The following is a 16,763-nucleotide window of genomic DNA, read 5'->3' as shown; positions in this document are numbered from 1 at the left end:
CGAAGTATTTAATTTCTCACATTCATTTTGTTTGAATTTGTTTCTGTACATCATTGTCAGCTCAGCTTATTGAATTGTGTTGTTGATCTCTGAATCTTACGCGTCGCTTTTCCGCCGGACGGGGTGATATTACGTAGGTATTTAGGATCGTGGATTTTGATACTTTTTTTTTTTTTGGTACTTTCTGAAATATACCTATTATAGATAGTTTAGGTTAGTTTTTAATACAGTTTTTTTGTTTCGTTTAGTGTAAATAGGTGTATAATTTTACGTCATGATAGCATGTTAAATGTTAGCATGTTAAAAAAAAACCTTGAAAGAGCTTCCCATATGGGACAATTTAGATGGTGGGTACTAATTACACTTACTAATAGATAGACATATAGATGCCTACTGAGATTTTCTCCGCAAACACTGAAGGTGAAAAATATTTCATTTGATACCGGCTTGTGGCGGGGCGGCAGTAGGTAGATAGATAGATAAAACAACAACAAACAACAGCTCCGCCGCCGCGGCGGCGATCTAGCGGGGTAAGCGTGGTCGGGGGTGAGCCCCGCGCGGGGTGAGCCTCTCGCCCGCATCGAGGTACATGTAATCTGAATGTAGCGCCTTAACTATTTCAATGGTGTAATATATTCAGCAGGTAGTACTTAATTATCAAGCGCTCTAGTTTAATTGTATTAATATTTTTATTTTTTTTATTTCCAAAGAAAAATTGTCTCATTGGGAACACTTAGTCACATTTTACGAGCTGTTCCACGAAAAAGATATGGTGCTATTAAACTCACAGCTTGAAATGCCAACTGACTGTGCAGAATGCTTCTCTTTATTATAACAGTATGTCCTTTTCCCTCACGAGGTAGAGCGCGTAGACTAGAATTTAAGCCATCCACATTCAGCTCAATCTAATAGAATTTATATTTAGATCACAGATTCAGAAAGTAATAATTAATCGTTTCAGATTTGACAGGTTGCTAGCTATACAAAGAACTCTTGTGTTTAGACTTCTTATAAATCGAGATTAGTTTTAAAAACAATGCTCAATAAATAAGTTTCTAAGTCAAAGATTGGTGGGCTCTTTTTATTGCATTTTTCTATTCGCCGGAAAAATTATAGATGCGTAAGCAGGATACATAAATAAACCAACAAATGTTAAGAAAAAAATAACAAAAGGTTAAATAAAGTTTTATCAATATGATTTATTGTCGCTTAAAATAAAAAAAAATCTGTTACGTACGTACTTAAATAAGTAACAAAACATTATGTGTTAATCATTCATTCACTTTGATTTGAATCTTTCCTCAATTTTTTAGGATTAGACTCGGCATGACCATTCATTTCTCTTTTACGTTTCTTTTTATTCTTTTTTGTTTTTTGAGTTTTTACATTCTCTGTTTGTACTCCAGAGGACTCTGGTTTTCCTTTAATTTTATTTGTACCTTTACATGAGCCTACGATATCTAACAACGATTTAAAATCTAAATGGGTTTCAAGATGACAATTTTCATGAAACATTCTTATTACGTTAACAAGTTTCCTCAATAGCACAAAATAATTGTTCTTAGCTTCAAAATCTGTGCCATCTTTCAAAGTTCTTACTAATGTATTTTCAAATATGGTTTCCAAATTAGATAGCTTAGTAGCAGTTTTATCATCAGGTTTATTCCTTTTCAGTGCGCGATAGAATCCAGCTAGCAACTCAAGACCTTCATTTCGGCGAAACTGCCGCACCTCGCTATTGAATACATTCTCAATAATAATAGGCACAAGTTCGTAGCTACCTTCCCACTCGGTTTGTAAAACATTGTGGAAAAATATTATAGGCAAAAGACAGTTACGATTCTTAAAATAACTTTGGAGGGCATCTTTCAGAATAACTACCAAAGGAGAGACATTTTTCTTCTTCTTAGGCGACACGGGTGCTTTGACTTCCAGCTTTTGGGAACAATGGATGATGAATATAGTGAAATAAGTAACAACATCACCCACAGCTTGAAATATGAAATGCGACCGCTCTCCTTTATCGATAGTCGACTTTAAATAGTCACACAAAACATCAAGAGTGACCCCTTCAGAAGAAGCGAATTTCCTGATCTTAGTTAAAGTCTTTATAGTTTTCCTGACCCTGTTTTCTAACTCACTGAATTGATTGTCTCGCATACAGAATTCTAAACATCTCATAAGAGGTGCCATCATATTTAAACAGATATCCATAGCAGGATCTTTCTCTAAATAAATATCAATCAAATCTAGTACTCTTATTCTAAAGTCTGACAATGCCTTTTTGTCTTTCCTTTCTTTTTTATTCTTTTTTCCTTTTGCTTTCCCCGATTGGAATTGTTTGAAGGCTTCTGCTAGGGCTTCGTCTAGTTTTTTCCCTTCCTCCTCATCTATCATGTCAGCATCTACACTCTCTGTATCAGATTCAGGTACAGCTGTACCCAGTGCTTTCTGAACAGCCATTCTCAACTGATCGGGTATTTTCATTTCTTCATCTTCTTCTTCATCAGCCTCACTGTTGATGCCATCGCTGTCATCGTCATTTTTGTCACTGCTGTCTTCTTTATCAGCTTCTCCATCATCATCGTCGTTGTCGGAATCATCTTCGGAATCATCATTTTCAGTGAGTGGATTCGATTCGCTCTCTGGATCCAACACTGATATAATTTGACCAATGGCAGTTGGTGTCAAAAATTCCCAAATTAACCTAAAGACACATTGTACTACAGACCTAAGTACGCTCGATTCTACTGATAATATAGACAGGAGAACTTCAATTAACACCTCTATCCACTCTGGCTCCTCACTATCTATCTTGCCTGGTTTCTTTTTCCTGCCTTTTCTGTAATGTTCATAACAACTTTTAAGTTCTTTTATAGAACTTCTTGATACTTTAACATGAGTGGGTTCAGAAAACAGAAAGAGGCCTAACTGATAGAGTAAGATCAGGAATACTTTATCAACTTTCGATTTGGAGTCATTTTGTTCTATATCTTGGCATATATGTGTCAGCATCTGCCAACATTCCATGCTTTCTGCTGGGAATTGTTTCTCAAGTTTTTTCCTGACCTCCTCTTTCTCCAAGATACTGCAAACGAAATTGCAGAGGGAGGACAGGACGGTAACTAATCCGTCCACATTGGAGAAGCGAGACGAGAAGCATCGGTAGAAGCACGACTTGATGGATGCTGTGAAATAAAAAAAATACATAAGAAATAGAAATTACGTCTGAGATGTTCCCCCTGCTGAAAAATATGTTAATTTTCAAGTAAAATTAAAAAATATACTGATTTTGAAAATGGCAGTAAAATTTAATTTGCGACCAATTTCTTTGTATTTGTATATGGTCTTCATTCATTAAAAATACATACCTGACAAATCAATACTAATGGCAACATTAACATCACCGCCAATTTTGAAAAACCCGAAGCACATTAGAAGCTTCATGTAAGTTAGTTTGAATTCCGTGTCATCTTTCACTGCCTCGTGGCTAACCAGGAAAGACAATAATTCTGCCGCCTTTACTCTTTCATTGTTATACCAGTTCCTCTCAACATCTTCTTTAACAAACTTCTTTGATGTATTCAAAAGCACACCTTTGAACAACTTGGCCATTTTCTTTACACCATCCTTGTCTAGATCAGATATTATTGATTTGATTACACTTGTACCGGTAACTTCGCCAAAATTCATTTCGCCAGGGTTGAAGAGCAGCTTAATCAAAGTCTCCACTCGTATGGAATTTGTCACTTGTTCCGATTTAAGAACTTTGGCTAACAAATTCAATAGTTCCTTGCCTTTCTTGATCATAATTTTATGGTCATCCTCATCATCCCTTTTATTCCTTATCTTACTTGCTGTCTTCAGTCCTTTGAACCAATCCATGAGTAATTTAAAGATGTTTGTGCTTATCAACTCTGGTATAACTTCATGGTTTTCGTGAATGTTTTCGAGTATTGTACTAAGTAAGTTCATAGCTGCTAATTCCCTGTTCCTATTGTGCTTCGAAAGCTGGCTATCAATGCCTGAAGTCCAGAATAATTTTAAATGTGGTGAGTTGGCAATTTGTGTGCCTATTTCTTTGTAAACAGGATGACGAACCGAATTGAAATCTATACCCATCTGAAAAAGATAAGCTTTAATTATTTTATCATATTTTTTTTTAATGTGTAAGTTTTTCTTTGTATTGCGGAAAGTACATTTAGGGTATACAATAGTTACACTCTGAGAAATTAATTGAAATCTATTATATCCCTACTTATAAATGCGAAGTTTGCATAATTTTAATATGTGTCATTTGTTTGTTGACTTTTCACTCATTCACCAGAGTCTGGGCATGAGGTAGTTTTAATTCCAGTAAAACTCCTGATTCCCGTAGCTATTGCGAAAATTCTTTTCTAGGTGGCGAAATTCGCGCAGGTGAAGCCACGGGTAAAAGTTAGTATATTATAAACTTACCATCAGTTTCTCACATATCACATGAATGTTGTCTTCACACAAGATTTCCGTTACGCCAATAAGTTTCCGCAGCTTGACCTTACTTGAAAACTTAGAGTTGGCTACCAGCAGAAAATAGAGAGAGTCAAGGCTATGCTCTTTCAAGTCCTTTTTGAATTCCGCTTTTATGTTTGACCACACTATAGACGAAAACTGTTCTTCATCCAACTAAAGACAAATTAATAATGGTGAACAGAGTTATATGTGATAAAATTTTACTTAAATAATAATTGTTAAGAAAATCTAGATATATTTTCTTTACTACAAAAATTACCAGACAAATGATAATTAGAGATCTTTAAAAACAATACAAAATATAAGTAACAATGAGGTAAAAACTAGAAATAAAAACAGTGAAGTGCCAGTCATAACTTAATTTTTTTTTATTCACTTTTCTACTTATTTATTGAAGTCAACAAGTGCTTTGTATGTTTAAAAAGTAGAAAATAAAAAGAGTGTGGCTCGTCTCCATGTTTATTTCAGAATATTCTTACCTCAAATCTGAATTGGAAATGCATGGGATATAAAAACAGTACATATCAGTAAAACACATAACAACGCCATCAAGCGCAAATTGGTGAAACTACATTGGGGTCAATACATACCATGTTGCACTTCCAATCCTAATAAATTCAGAGAAATTAATAAGATGACGCTGTTAATAGATTAAAGATTTTGTTGTATGGGAGCCCCCTTCAATAATTACTTTATTGTTATTTTTAATTATTTATTTAAATAATAATAATAAAACATTTAGTCAATTTACCTCAGTGATAAAATCCAGAAGTACAAGGTAAGTCACCGTACTCAAATAAGACTTCTTTTTGCTAGCATTAAGTAGCAACTCCATCACTGCCTTCTGCTCCTCATCTGTGCATTGAATCATTAGCCCCGAGCGGAAAATAGCACCACACACGAGTATTTGTCCAAGGGCTACATCTCCGACTTCCTGAGGAATATAAATACTTTTATAAATGCCTTCCTATTTTTTATTGCCATGCTCTTTCCCATGGATATCATATAAGGCTACTAAGGTATAGGTTAATAAATTTGGGATTCTTGTTATAGGCAATGGGCTAGCAACCTGTCACTATTTGAATCTCAATTCCATTATAGTAGAGCCATATGAATGTGGCCTTTCGGTCTTTTCAAGACTGTTCTCCCTGTCTCTGCCTGCAAGGTATATAGACTACTTGCAAAGTAAAGTTGTTTACATTGAATAAATTAATTAATTACCAAATTCAATTTTAAAAGTGAACTGTGAAAATATTGTAAGTGACAGGGTAAGCCTCCTTGTGCCAACAACTTCTTTGCTGAATCCAAGGCCAGCTTAATCCAATTCTTATAACTACTGTATATATTAAGAATATACTAATATATATGGAACAAATCTTGCTGATTGAGCTAATCCCAAAGCAAGTTCGAAACATGTGTTACCCATAACACAAATATATCATAGAGATAAATACAATATTTTATAATAAATACTTAATAAAATATTATCCATAGAATAAAAGAGTACTTACACTTTTAGACGATTTACTCGCATGCAGCTCTTTCTTGATTAGATCAAGAAGAGTAGACACAGTTATTTGACTGTGTTTTTTTAATAAGGTCACAAGAGCTGCAAAGTAACCCGTTCTCATGTCCGGCACATTGGCGCCTAAGCTTCTGACCAGTCTCTTCAACGCATAATTAATATCCTTTTCATTCTACAACACAAATATAAATATCACAAATGCGTTCTTTGAGGTTATGATCGAAACAATACTATAACTTTGGACTGAAAGGTTATAAGTAAGCAAATTGGCTATTTTTATAAATACATAAAAATCTACATTCAAAACTCACCTCGCTTTTCTGTAGCTGGAAAATAATTTTAACACCACCGCTGAGTTTATCATCATCTTTGGATGCCCTAAGTAAATCAAATGCGTCCAAAACTGAAGGAGTTACTTTTGTTTCCGTTTTTGGTATTCCTTCACTTTCATCATCCATTTTGATTTGCATTATCGTTTCAAAGTTACATTACCAATTCTTCAGAAAAACTGAGAATACGATCTACACCAAAGAATTTCACGCAGATTTTGGACTTCATCCACACCACACCACGTTTGTTTGACATTGATTTGACAGTTTGGGGGCTTGACATTTCTTGAAAGTAGCCAATACATTGAATTTTTTATAATCTCGATAATTAGTCGTTCCGATGAATCGGTATTTAACGATAATTACAATACTTGCAACATTTTAACAAATTATTACATTAAAACAAAACTAGATTAATAAATACCTTTTTCAATTAGTTGTAATATTTGTTTAAAAAAAAACAAAAATAAGCAATCGACTTGGTTATAAATTTTTGACTAAAATGTCGATCGGTTTGGATTTCTCTATTCTTCTAATGCCCGCGTTTGTCCCAACTCTAGTTCCCATTCTAACATGGCAGGACGTAGTGGGTTTGACGATGGTAATCCCAGGTATTAATTGTGTTATATTATTAAGAACGTGATATTTGTCACTGTTTAGACGCAGTTCAATCATTCTGTGGTTTTCTTTCGCATAAATATGCATTTCGCTCGCTGCCACTGATTAAATACCGTTGTTTTGAGTGTGCGATAACATTGAATAAAAGTGTGGTTTTTAGAAAGGCATAATGAATTATAATCGGTTTGTTGTCAATTTTCTTGTCTTTAGTGAATAAAATACGAATATTATTGAAATATTTAGTGTATAGTTTGTATTTTTAGGTTATAACATTTCATTTTTATGGTTATGCCTACAGGGATTTTGGTGGCGGCAGAAGGGCGGTCGGCGGGCGCCCGCTGCCGACCGAGCCCCCATACAAAGCGTACGTTGGAAATTTACCTGGCGGTATCATTCAAGGCGATATAAACAGAATTTTTCCGGTAAGTAAAACTTACTTGTTGATATAAATTTCATAGAAATATCAATGGCTCACAAGCATTGACATATCTATTCCTTCAGTACTGGTAACGTTTGTTATTTTTAAAAAGTAAATTTAAAAAGATAAACAAGTTTAAATTCTGTAAATTTTAAAATATAAATTACAAAGTGGTTGTTTTTTTAACAACACAAAAGGCAGAATTGTGATCAAGTTATTTTGTTTCTGCAAGCACCAGACAATCACATTACTTTTATTGCCTGAGATATCATTTAAAATAAAAACAGACATACATAGTAAAACAAACAATTATGTTGTTCAATCTCGATCATTATGTTGTACATCAAAGTAGGTTTCTGCTTTTTAAACTAATGTATACCTACTCTGATGTCAAAATTATTTTTAATGGATCCAGTAACATTAATTAATATAAACAGAACAGATTATACAGATTGAGTAAGCCTCAAAGTAAGTTTGTTACAAGAATGAAAACAATGAAACAACTAACCCAATCCAGGCCAATCAGGGAAAGTTTGTTTCTTATCATGCCAGCCTGGGTTGAAACCCAGGACCTCCAGTCAGTCAGTCTGTCACAGACAAACACAGTACCGCTGGGCCACAGAGGCCATCATGTATAGATGTAATAAAGAAATACAATTTCCCTTATGTACACATGGCTTAGGATCTGTGTTATTATAGTGAAAAGAAAAGAAATGAGTATGATAATAGCATACCCCTAATAAACTTTTACTCAGGTAGGCAGGTACTTTTTTAGGGTTATTCTGTTAATGCTTTTAACAGAATAACCCTAAAAAAGTACCTGCTTAAATTATTTGCAGTAAAAAAATACCCCTCATTAACTAAGTATACCTCCATAGGGCCTAACTGCTATTTTTAAAATTTTACCTAACTTACAAAAGGATACCTGGAAGAGATTGCTTTCTGGTTACAAGCACCTTTTACTTATAATCTTTTCTGTTCTACAAAGATTTATTGTATCGTTCTCAAATAGTTGCAATAATAATAAAATACTCCTAATATTGCCTTTGGTTAACAATAGGATTGCTATGTTTTTGCCCATGAAGTAAAAGGCAACAAAGGGAAAATAGCATATTGATCACTATATCTATGTAGTGCAAGTTAGTCATGCTCATATGCTGCTTTGTTAGCAAGCAGCTTATAGGTAAACTAAGATTAATGTGCGGATGAGCAACATGTAACTAAAATATGAATCAAAATTTTATCAGGCCATCCAGTTTATTGTGACCTTTATGTCTTAAGACTAGTTTTTTTTGGTCTATCTCGTGAGGAATAAAAACATGTTCAATAAATTTGTCTGTGTAACCTCTTCACGGTTGCACTACACAAGCCACTGAGTCGATTATAATGAAACTTTTTAGAACTTAGGCTTATTTTTCCCTTCATCCATTACAGTTGTACCATTTGGTAATTTAAATTTTATATGACGACCTACAAACGAAAGCACACAATAAATCTTTGAGCTAATAATGTTTCTTATTTCCTTCCAGGATTTGGCAATAAAAAATGTACGATTGGTTATGGACAAAGAGACAGATAAATTCAAAGGGTTCTGCTACGTAGAATTTGAATATTTGGATGATCTTGTTAAAGCCATTGAAATGAATGGCGCTATTAATGTAGAGGGTAATATTATCAAAATTGATGTGGCCGAAGAAAAAAGAAGTGGCGGGTGAGTATGTTTATTTTACTTTTACTAATAATATTGTGATACACATACTATTTCACCACGCTATAGACAGAGTATGTGTATGTCCAATAAAATAAAACTTTAAGATTGGACTGTATTGGTTTCATTTCCAAATTTTAAATTTTTTATTTCATATGCTTCTCCCATTTTTGTGTGTGGGTGGGTGAATGCTATAGTTTTAACTAAATAAATTTACTGATGTGTAGCCAGTATGATAAATAAATACTATCATACTGGGTGAACTGGGAAAAGGTAACGCCAAAGAAGATTGATAATGATGATATAATCTGTCGCCAGCGGCGGAGGCTTCGACCGCGGCCGGCGGGACGGGCGAGACGGGCGCGACGGCGGGCGGGAGGGCCGCGGCGGCGGGTTCCGGCGCGAGGCCGGCGGCCGCGGTATGTACGACCACTTCGACGGGAACGACCGCCGGGGACCGCGCCACCAGGGTGGAGGTTTCACACATGGTAACACTGGTATACTAACATTGGTATAGGGTTGCCAGTTTCATAGTAATAGTATCATATTTCGCGTTAGAGGATGACGCAAACCACGGGCAGGGTCGCACAGTTAATCATAAAGATTATTTACTTGCAAAATTATGTAGACAATTCTGTGTTAATATGTTATACAATACGTTTTACAAATAAGCACACGTCATATGCTACGTATGTGATACGCGTACCCTGGGTCCCCCCCTTTACAAACCAGCACAAGAATTGTAAGACCAAAACTGAATAACATTTTAAAACGGTTTGTGTATGAAACTGGCAATCACTAACTTAATAATTGTTAATATTTTGTTGCCTTACATACAAATATCATTAATTTTTACATAACACATACTGTAAAAATAAAAATTAGTAATATTTGGCACTAAACCTATTCTACTTGCAACAATATTACCAATTATTTATCATCATTTCACACTCTTATTTTTCAAGGTTTGGGTGTTTTTAGATAATTTCATACATTTCACTTAAACTTTGTTTCAAATTGATTTAGATAGAAGATTATGTAATTATTTATATTATCTGTCTTATATCTTACTAATAACAAAGTTCATTAAAAAGGACTAAGGTTTATAAATCTTCTAAAGGTTTATATCTATACTAATATTATAAAGCTGAAGAGTTTGTTTGTTTGAACGCGCTAATCTCAAGAACTACTGGTTCGAATTGAAAAATTCTTTTTGCGTTGAATAGACCATTTATCGAGCAAGGCTTTAGGCTATATAAAATCACGCTGCAACTATTAGGAGCGAAGAAATCATGGAAAATGGAAAAAAAAAATCGGGGGTAATTATTCATCCTTGAAGGCGTCAATGATGCCCAATATTCCACGCGGACGAAGTCGTGGGCACAGCTAGTTTATTCATACAAGTTATAGATGATCTTTGTCTTTTTTTTATTTGTATGCAATATAGGCATCTTTAAATTCAAAGATTTCAACTAAACCTATTGATTTAGAACAGACTATTAGGTAATTGGGGTTCTTTTCACATTATCACCTAGTATTAATTATTGAATTTATTCTCCATTACTTAACTATTTTGCGCGTATTTTAATAAATAATTATTTAAAAAACAATTAATATCTATGTAATTGTTTGTTCTTTAATTTTAATAATTAGCTGATGTGTTTGTTCGGAATTTGTCGAATATTAACTAATGATATCCATCATCATTAACAATTGAGGTGCTAATGTAATTTATCGTTAAAATAATGATTTCTATTTGTTCTCGCTCATTTATAATGGGCCCAAATCTGCACAAAATAAATGTTCCAATAGTTTGTTGATAGAGCCCGATGGTACATAAAGTTTTTGACATTTGGATAGTAAAACTAAAACATAGTAAATTTAGAATGTTTCATCATTGCATTGCATTGATTTAAAATTGATACACGGCTCAAATATGTTACAACTCTAATGATTCATGATTTATACCTGTCGTTTCTGAGATCACCATTTTCATTCATACATATTATCACATCTTCATAGCTCACATTCAAGCAAGAATGAACTCATGCCATCTTTGTCTAGTTAGTAACCATTATGTGTCCAAACAAGGACAGCCTAAAAGTAGGGGTTTGCTTATTACATGGATTTTAAAAATGTACGTAGCAACCCCTTTTCTCTATTCCCATACGAATTTAGAGAGTTTTTTTATTAGTTAGACTAGACTATAGACTGTGCAATCATTCGACAGTACTAATACCAGCAGGAGAATTTTTATTTTAGGAGCATTTGTCCTATCACCTAGTGGGATTTGGTTTCCACTTTTTCCTTAAAATTTATCCCAATTTTCTTATCGTTTATGAAACCATCCTAATTATCGTTTTATAATTTATATTCAGTCAGTCGTTTAGGTTTGATTTATATTATTCTGGTTTCGGCTGTTAAAAAAATACAATAAAATTCATACTTACTAATAAAATCACGATCATGGGTTCATTTCAAGGCATTTCATATATTTTGGGTCTTGTCACTGATATATGTATATGGTTTTGGATGTGCCATACTCATAATTTTTGTGTGCCCATACATAACAATAACATTCTGTCATAATGTTGTAACAAAACTGAAGGTTGACTGGCAAAGAGAGAAGCTCATCTGTTGTAGCTTTAAATAAAGGTTTTAAAAAAATAACGCAGTTCTCTGTGGTTTGTTAGTGTTGCCCCCAGTTGTTATTTATTTGTCTATGTTGGTTTGTTCTCATGTCACTTTAACACACTAATTTAATAATGTATTTTATCTAATATGTAATTAAGTTACAGGAGCTATATTTCGGTGAATCAATTCCTAGGTTTCGTTTAGTTATTTAAGTATTTGGTCCTTTAATCAATTTTGAATCTTAATTCCTTAGCTGAAAAGCCAATGTCATCCAGCCGAATGCAGCCTCTTCTCAAGGCTTTTGGCACTGTCTGCCCATAAACTATAAATTTTCTTTGGATTACTTCTGTATACATACATAATATAGTCACCTCTACATCCCCTGCAGGGTAGGTAGAGCCACCAGCCATGCAAAGACTGAAAGGTCACGTTTAGCTGTATGGCTTTATGTTAGAATTGAGATTTAAATAGTGACAGGTTGCTAGCCCATCGCCTACAAGAATAATCCCAAGTTTATATAACCCTATCTCTTAGTCCCCTTTCACGAAATCGACGGGAAAGATATGGGAGTGGTTCAGTTCTAAAAATGCCGTATACCACACGGCACTACTGCACTACTTCTATATTCGTGTGGTTAAAATAGTATGCGTATTGCAGACCGCGAGCGAGGAGGCGGCGGCGCGGGGGGCGCGGGCGGGGCGGGCGGCGAGCGGTGGGAGCGCGAGGCGGCGCGCGAGGCGGGGCGCGGCTCGCGCGGCGCGTCGGAGGAGCCCCGCGCCGAGTGGGGCGCGCCGCGCCGGCCCGGGCCCGGGGCGCCGCCCGCGCGCGCGCCGCCCGCCGGCCAGGGCCCTCCGCGGCGCAACTACGATGATATGCCCCCTTCGCGACCCGGTATGTCGATCATTTCATTTCTTTTACTGTGAGAGTGTGTGCGAGAGGCGTGTATGATGCTTTATTGTACCGTTTTTCTATGTTTATGTTCAGTCAATTGGATGTACAACTATTACATTATGGGTAAGACTGCAAGATTGCGAAGCGAGAAGGGAGCCACTTCGTTTAAAAACTGTACCGAACCGTGAACACATTCTAATTTCAACAAAAATAATGATCAGAATAAGCACGAAAGTAGAATAAACGCGGTGGAAATGAAAGCGTTAAGGAGTATGATAGGTGTAAAATTGAGTAACAGGATAATAAACAGCGCGATAAGGGAATGTTGTGATTTGTGATGTAAAAGATAAAGTCACAGGAATCGAAAAGGGAATGCTTAGATGGTTTGGTCATGTCGAGAGGATGAATGAAAGCAGGTTGACTAAGCAAATATACAAACAAAGGGAGTGTGAGTGGCACTGTTGCAGTGGAAAGGCCTAGATGAACGTACCTTGATCAAATTGAAGACGTTTAGCAAATGGTCAGGTCAAGAGTACCCGAAACCGACGAGCTTGCATAAAGAGCTATGAATGTGGATGAAGCGAAAGAAGTATGCAGGGATTGTGGTTAGTGGAAAGATGTGGTTTCTACTTACCCCTCCGGGAAAGAGGCGTGATTTATTAATGTATGTAATCATTCAGAATCAGACTATTAATTATAATATTTTAAACTTTTCTGGAAACAGATAAACTGGTATATCCCCTTACTGATAACTAAGAAGTGTTTATCACAACATAATATATTATATCATCTACTATAAAATTATTGCGTTTGCCGTAAATTCCCTAATTACTTCGTGATGTGCATAATATTACCATATCATAGACAACAATTTTGTATGAAAATATCTGTGAAAAGGGGAATCCCACAGTACAACAAAAAATTGATAAACGAAACTTAACATATATATATAAACATAGTATTGATGTTTGTAAGATAACTGGGCCATCTTCAAACCTATTATTCTACGTAAAAGTTTATTCATATTTTAGGGTCTCCTGTAAAGAGATTGCTTAAATTGTTGAAGCCATCTTTTGGTGCAATGTTTACAGTGAAATGTGAATTTGCTGTAATTTCTTGTAGCGCAATAATGAGTTAATGTTTGTGCTCGTTTCCAGACACAACGGGCAGACCAAAGCTGGTGCTACAGCCGCGCACGGTGAAGGAGCCCGTGAACTCGCTGGCGTCCACCTCGCAGACGTCGTCGATATTCGGCGGCGCCCGGCCCCGGGAAGAACGGCTCAAAGAGCTCACCCGCGCCGACTAAACCTCACTGTACATGTATAACCCTGCCCTAATACGTGCTCCCCTAGTGCAGACTCAAATTGTATATGAACTCGATGGGTTTCGTTAGGTTATGAGGTTGTAAATCGTTTTTTATCGTATATTTTGTTAGCTTTATTACGTGTATTTGAGCTTGTTGATGCCGGTTAGTTTCGCAGTATTTAAATTGCTAGCATTTGTTTCCCAAATTGTCAGGGCTTGTGTGTACGATATAGGCTTGCATAATAACTTGTCTCTAAATTAAAAACCATTTGGTTTACAGTTACAAATTGTAATGCAGATAATAATTATTATTTTTACTGTATGTGGCTATTTTAGGGGTTCGTAAATGATTCTCTGTTGTAATTGTTTATCATTTATTGATTGTTTAGTTTGATAGGTCATGAAAATAAATCATTGAAGGAGTAATTATGAACATAATTTAAGAGTTGATATGTGGTGATGTAATTACGGATTCATTAATAAAATTAACTTCCACGTACTTGGATTTCTACTTTATTAGATATTGTGTAATGTAATGAGTTACGTGGCAAAGTAAATAAAAAAAAATCGCAAAATTGTAACAACATAGAAAAAAAATAAATAAAACATGAATTCTTTGTAACCGAGGGTTTGTCTACTAAATCTAACCTTTATCCTTATTACCTCAAAAAGCCAAAGAATCATTGCCAAATAATATAATATTCAATCTTATGTGAATAAATGGTAATCAAAGTTTTAAAAATATACATTTACGTTTTAATTTATACCCAACTAGATAAAAAAAGGATAAATATTTTGCTTGTATGTATGCCCAACAAGTCTTGTGGGTTCTTTTTTTTATCAATAAATTTATAAACGTTGCCTATGAGGGAATGGCGTGTTCATTTAAAATTAGAACAAAATTTCTAAACATTGATAAAATACAATAAAATAAATAATCTTTTGATAAAAACAATTCCTTTTTTCAGTGAAGTATACTGGAACAATAAATGCTAAAAATGCACTTATTCCCAACAATATTAAAAGTTTCTATTTATATACAATTGTATGTTCTTCTGATATACGTATGAGCTATATTTCTAAAATCTTATTCAAATCTGTTCAGTAGATTTTGAATGGAAGAGTTATAGTGCAACACTACCCGGACACCTACGTGAAGCCGAGGGCAATTCGTGATTTCTAGTTTTTCAAAGGATTCTTTGTATTATAGTCTAAGGGATAATGTCTTAAATTATATGATATTGAAACTACTCCTTGCTTTGCTTTCATCTTGGTGTGAATTGAGCCCGAATTGGAAACACTTTACATCAAAAGCTGTTGTTTTGTATTTCTAATGTTTTATGACTAAATTATAGAAAATTAAAAGCTGCAGTTTTAAATGCTTTATTTAGAATTTTAGGCCCATCCTGATAAGCCCTAGTTGGTTCTATCACTTGTACTCTACAGCTTTGTAAACAGTATTAGCTTTGATTAATAAGTAATCTTTGATGACAATAATTAAACATTTTATCCTACATGCATTCAAACAAACAAATAATAAAATAGTAAAGTAACTGGAAATTGTACAGGTGGCAATCACTATATATCAAGGTCTTCATCTGGATCCTCTTCATCCCAGTCATCAACGGCATCTGGTTCATAAAACACCTTGCTCTCACCTTCATTAATCTTGCTCATGTACGGTAACTTTAATTTATATTTCTCCAATTTCTCAGTCTGGTCTACTTCGATTTTAAATGTAGTAAGGTTTGCTGGAAGTGGCTTCTCTGGTTCATCATCCTTTTTACTCTCTTTTACGACGGGGACACATTTCAGAAGACCCAATTTATAATCGTAAGTCAAAATTTCCTCACTCCGTTCCAATTTTCCTCCTTTTTTCAACTTCACTTTTATTTTGTTACTGTCGGGAGAATCATAGGAAACTACCGCACAAGCGAAGTGATTTAAATTTAACTGTAACTTAGGAAACGGCAGGCAGTCCGTATGGAGCACCATAACTAGTTTATTTACATTGGGATCAATGTAAAGCCGTTTCAAACATCTTAGACATTCATTCCATCCTATGCTAAAACACATTTGATTTAATGAATCTATAACCACTGTACATTTCGTGTTGATGTACTTGTTATACTCTTCCGTGCAAAAGTCTTCATAAAATATTACATTCATATGAGTTTTGAGTACAGGCTTCCACAATGTTTCAGGTTGTTCGAAACAGAACATCTTCAATTCACTTTTCTCTTGTTGTACTATATTCAGCAACAGTGGTAAGATATTTTTGTTTGTGTCATCTTCAATTAATATTATTGGTGCTGCTTTCAATTTAAATAAAGTCATTTTCTGAGTAAAAACATGAAACAGTTGTATGTATTGTAATACAAAACCTCTGAAAGTGCTCTGAATATACAAAACAATAAAGATAGGTTATATAGGTTTAAGTAAATGTCACTGACAAATTAAGTGACAGATGTCAATCGATTTTTTTTAAATAGCCGACCAAGACTTCATTTTACTCTGCTTCATTTACATTATACGGAAAAGTTCAAATCAATGAATAAACACATTTTTGTGGAAGTGCGATGAAACGCCTATTAGATTTGATATTCTGTTGACTGTCCACGAAGAAATAGTTTTCTATACTGCGAGTCCAACCTAAGCATCTCGACGACAAAAACCAGTCGATCACCGTCAACGAAGTGAACCCTTGAATTTTCTACAAAATTGTGAATATCTTAAAAACTACATCCTTCATGCTTTCATCAAAATCAACCAACAGTTCGGAAAATGGGTTCAATTTTGTTCACACACACTTCACTCGCTTCG

The 16,763-nt window shown here is 34.9% G+C and overlaps 3 protein-coding genes across 5 annotated transcripts; 1 reads left to right on the top strand and 2 right to left on the bottom strand.

Moving 5' to 3' along the window:
* Positions 1-1,179: 1,179 nt before the first annotated feature.
* LOC106141961 (myb-binding protein 1A-like protein) lies at positions 1,180-6,643 on the bottom strand. Its single transcript, XM_060950541.1, has 6 exons — positions 6,349-6,643; positions 6,024-6,209; positions 5,264-5,446; positions 4,459-4,665; positions 3,372-4,122; positions 1,180-3,188 (listed from the first exon to the last, which is right to left on the bottom strand). The coding sequence occupies exons 1-6, from the start codon at positions 6,505-6,507 to the stop codon at positions 1,276-1,278; spliced, it is 3,399 nt and encodes a 1,132-aa protein (XP_060806524.1). The 5' UTR covers positions 6,508-6,643; the 3' UTR covers positions 1,180-1,275.
* Positions 6,644-6,836: 193 nt separating this feature from the next.
* Positions 6,837-14,562, top strand: LOC106141798 (eukaryotic translation initiation factor 4H). Of its 3 annotated transcripts, none has more exons than XM_060950544.1 (6): positions 6,837-6,977; positions 7,283-7,406; positions 8,932-9,113; positions 9,429-9,529; positions 12,402-12,635; positions 13,793-14,562. In XM_060950544.1, exons 1-6 carry the CDS (start codon positions 6,940-6,942, stop codon positions 13,939-13,941), a joined length of 828 nt encoding a protein of 275 aa, XP_060806527.1. In that variant the 5' UTR covers positions 6,837-6,939; the 3' UTR covers positions 13,942-14,562. The 3 variants fall into 3 exon arrangements, with proteins under 3 accessions (XP_060806527.1, XP_060806525.1, XP_060806526.1); XM_060950542.1 differs by having other exon boundaries at positions 9,429-9,598; XM_060950543.1 differs by lacking the exon at positions 6,837-6,977 and adding an exon at positions 6,986-7,167 and having other exon boundaries at positions 9,429-9,598.
* A 747-nt stretch (positions 14,563-15,309) lies between these two features.
* LOC106140887 (elongator complex protein 5) lies at positions 15,310-16,369 on the bottom strand. Its single transcript, XM_013342531.2, has one exon. The coding sequence runs from the start codon at positions 16,275-16,277 to the stop codon at positions 15,519-15,521; it is 759 nt and encodes a 252-aa protein (XP_013197985.2). The 5' UTR covers positions 16,278-16,369; the 3' UTR covers positions 15,310-15,518.
* Positions 16,370-16,763: the final 394 nt, after the last annotated feature.

The sequence above is a fragment of the Amyelois transitella genome, chromosome 22, assembly GCF_032362555.1.
Source record: "Amyelois transitella isolate CPQ chromosome 22, ilAmyTran1.1, whole genome shotgun sequence".
Classification (NCBI taxonomy): Eukaryota; Metazoa; Arthropoda; class Insecta; order Lepidoptera; family Pyralidae; genus Amyelois; species Amyelois transitella.
This window is presented reverse-complemented; position numbering and strand designations above follow the sequence as displayed.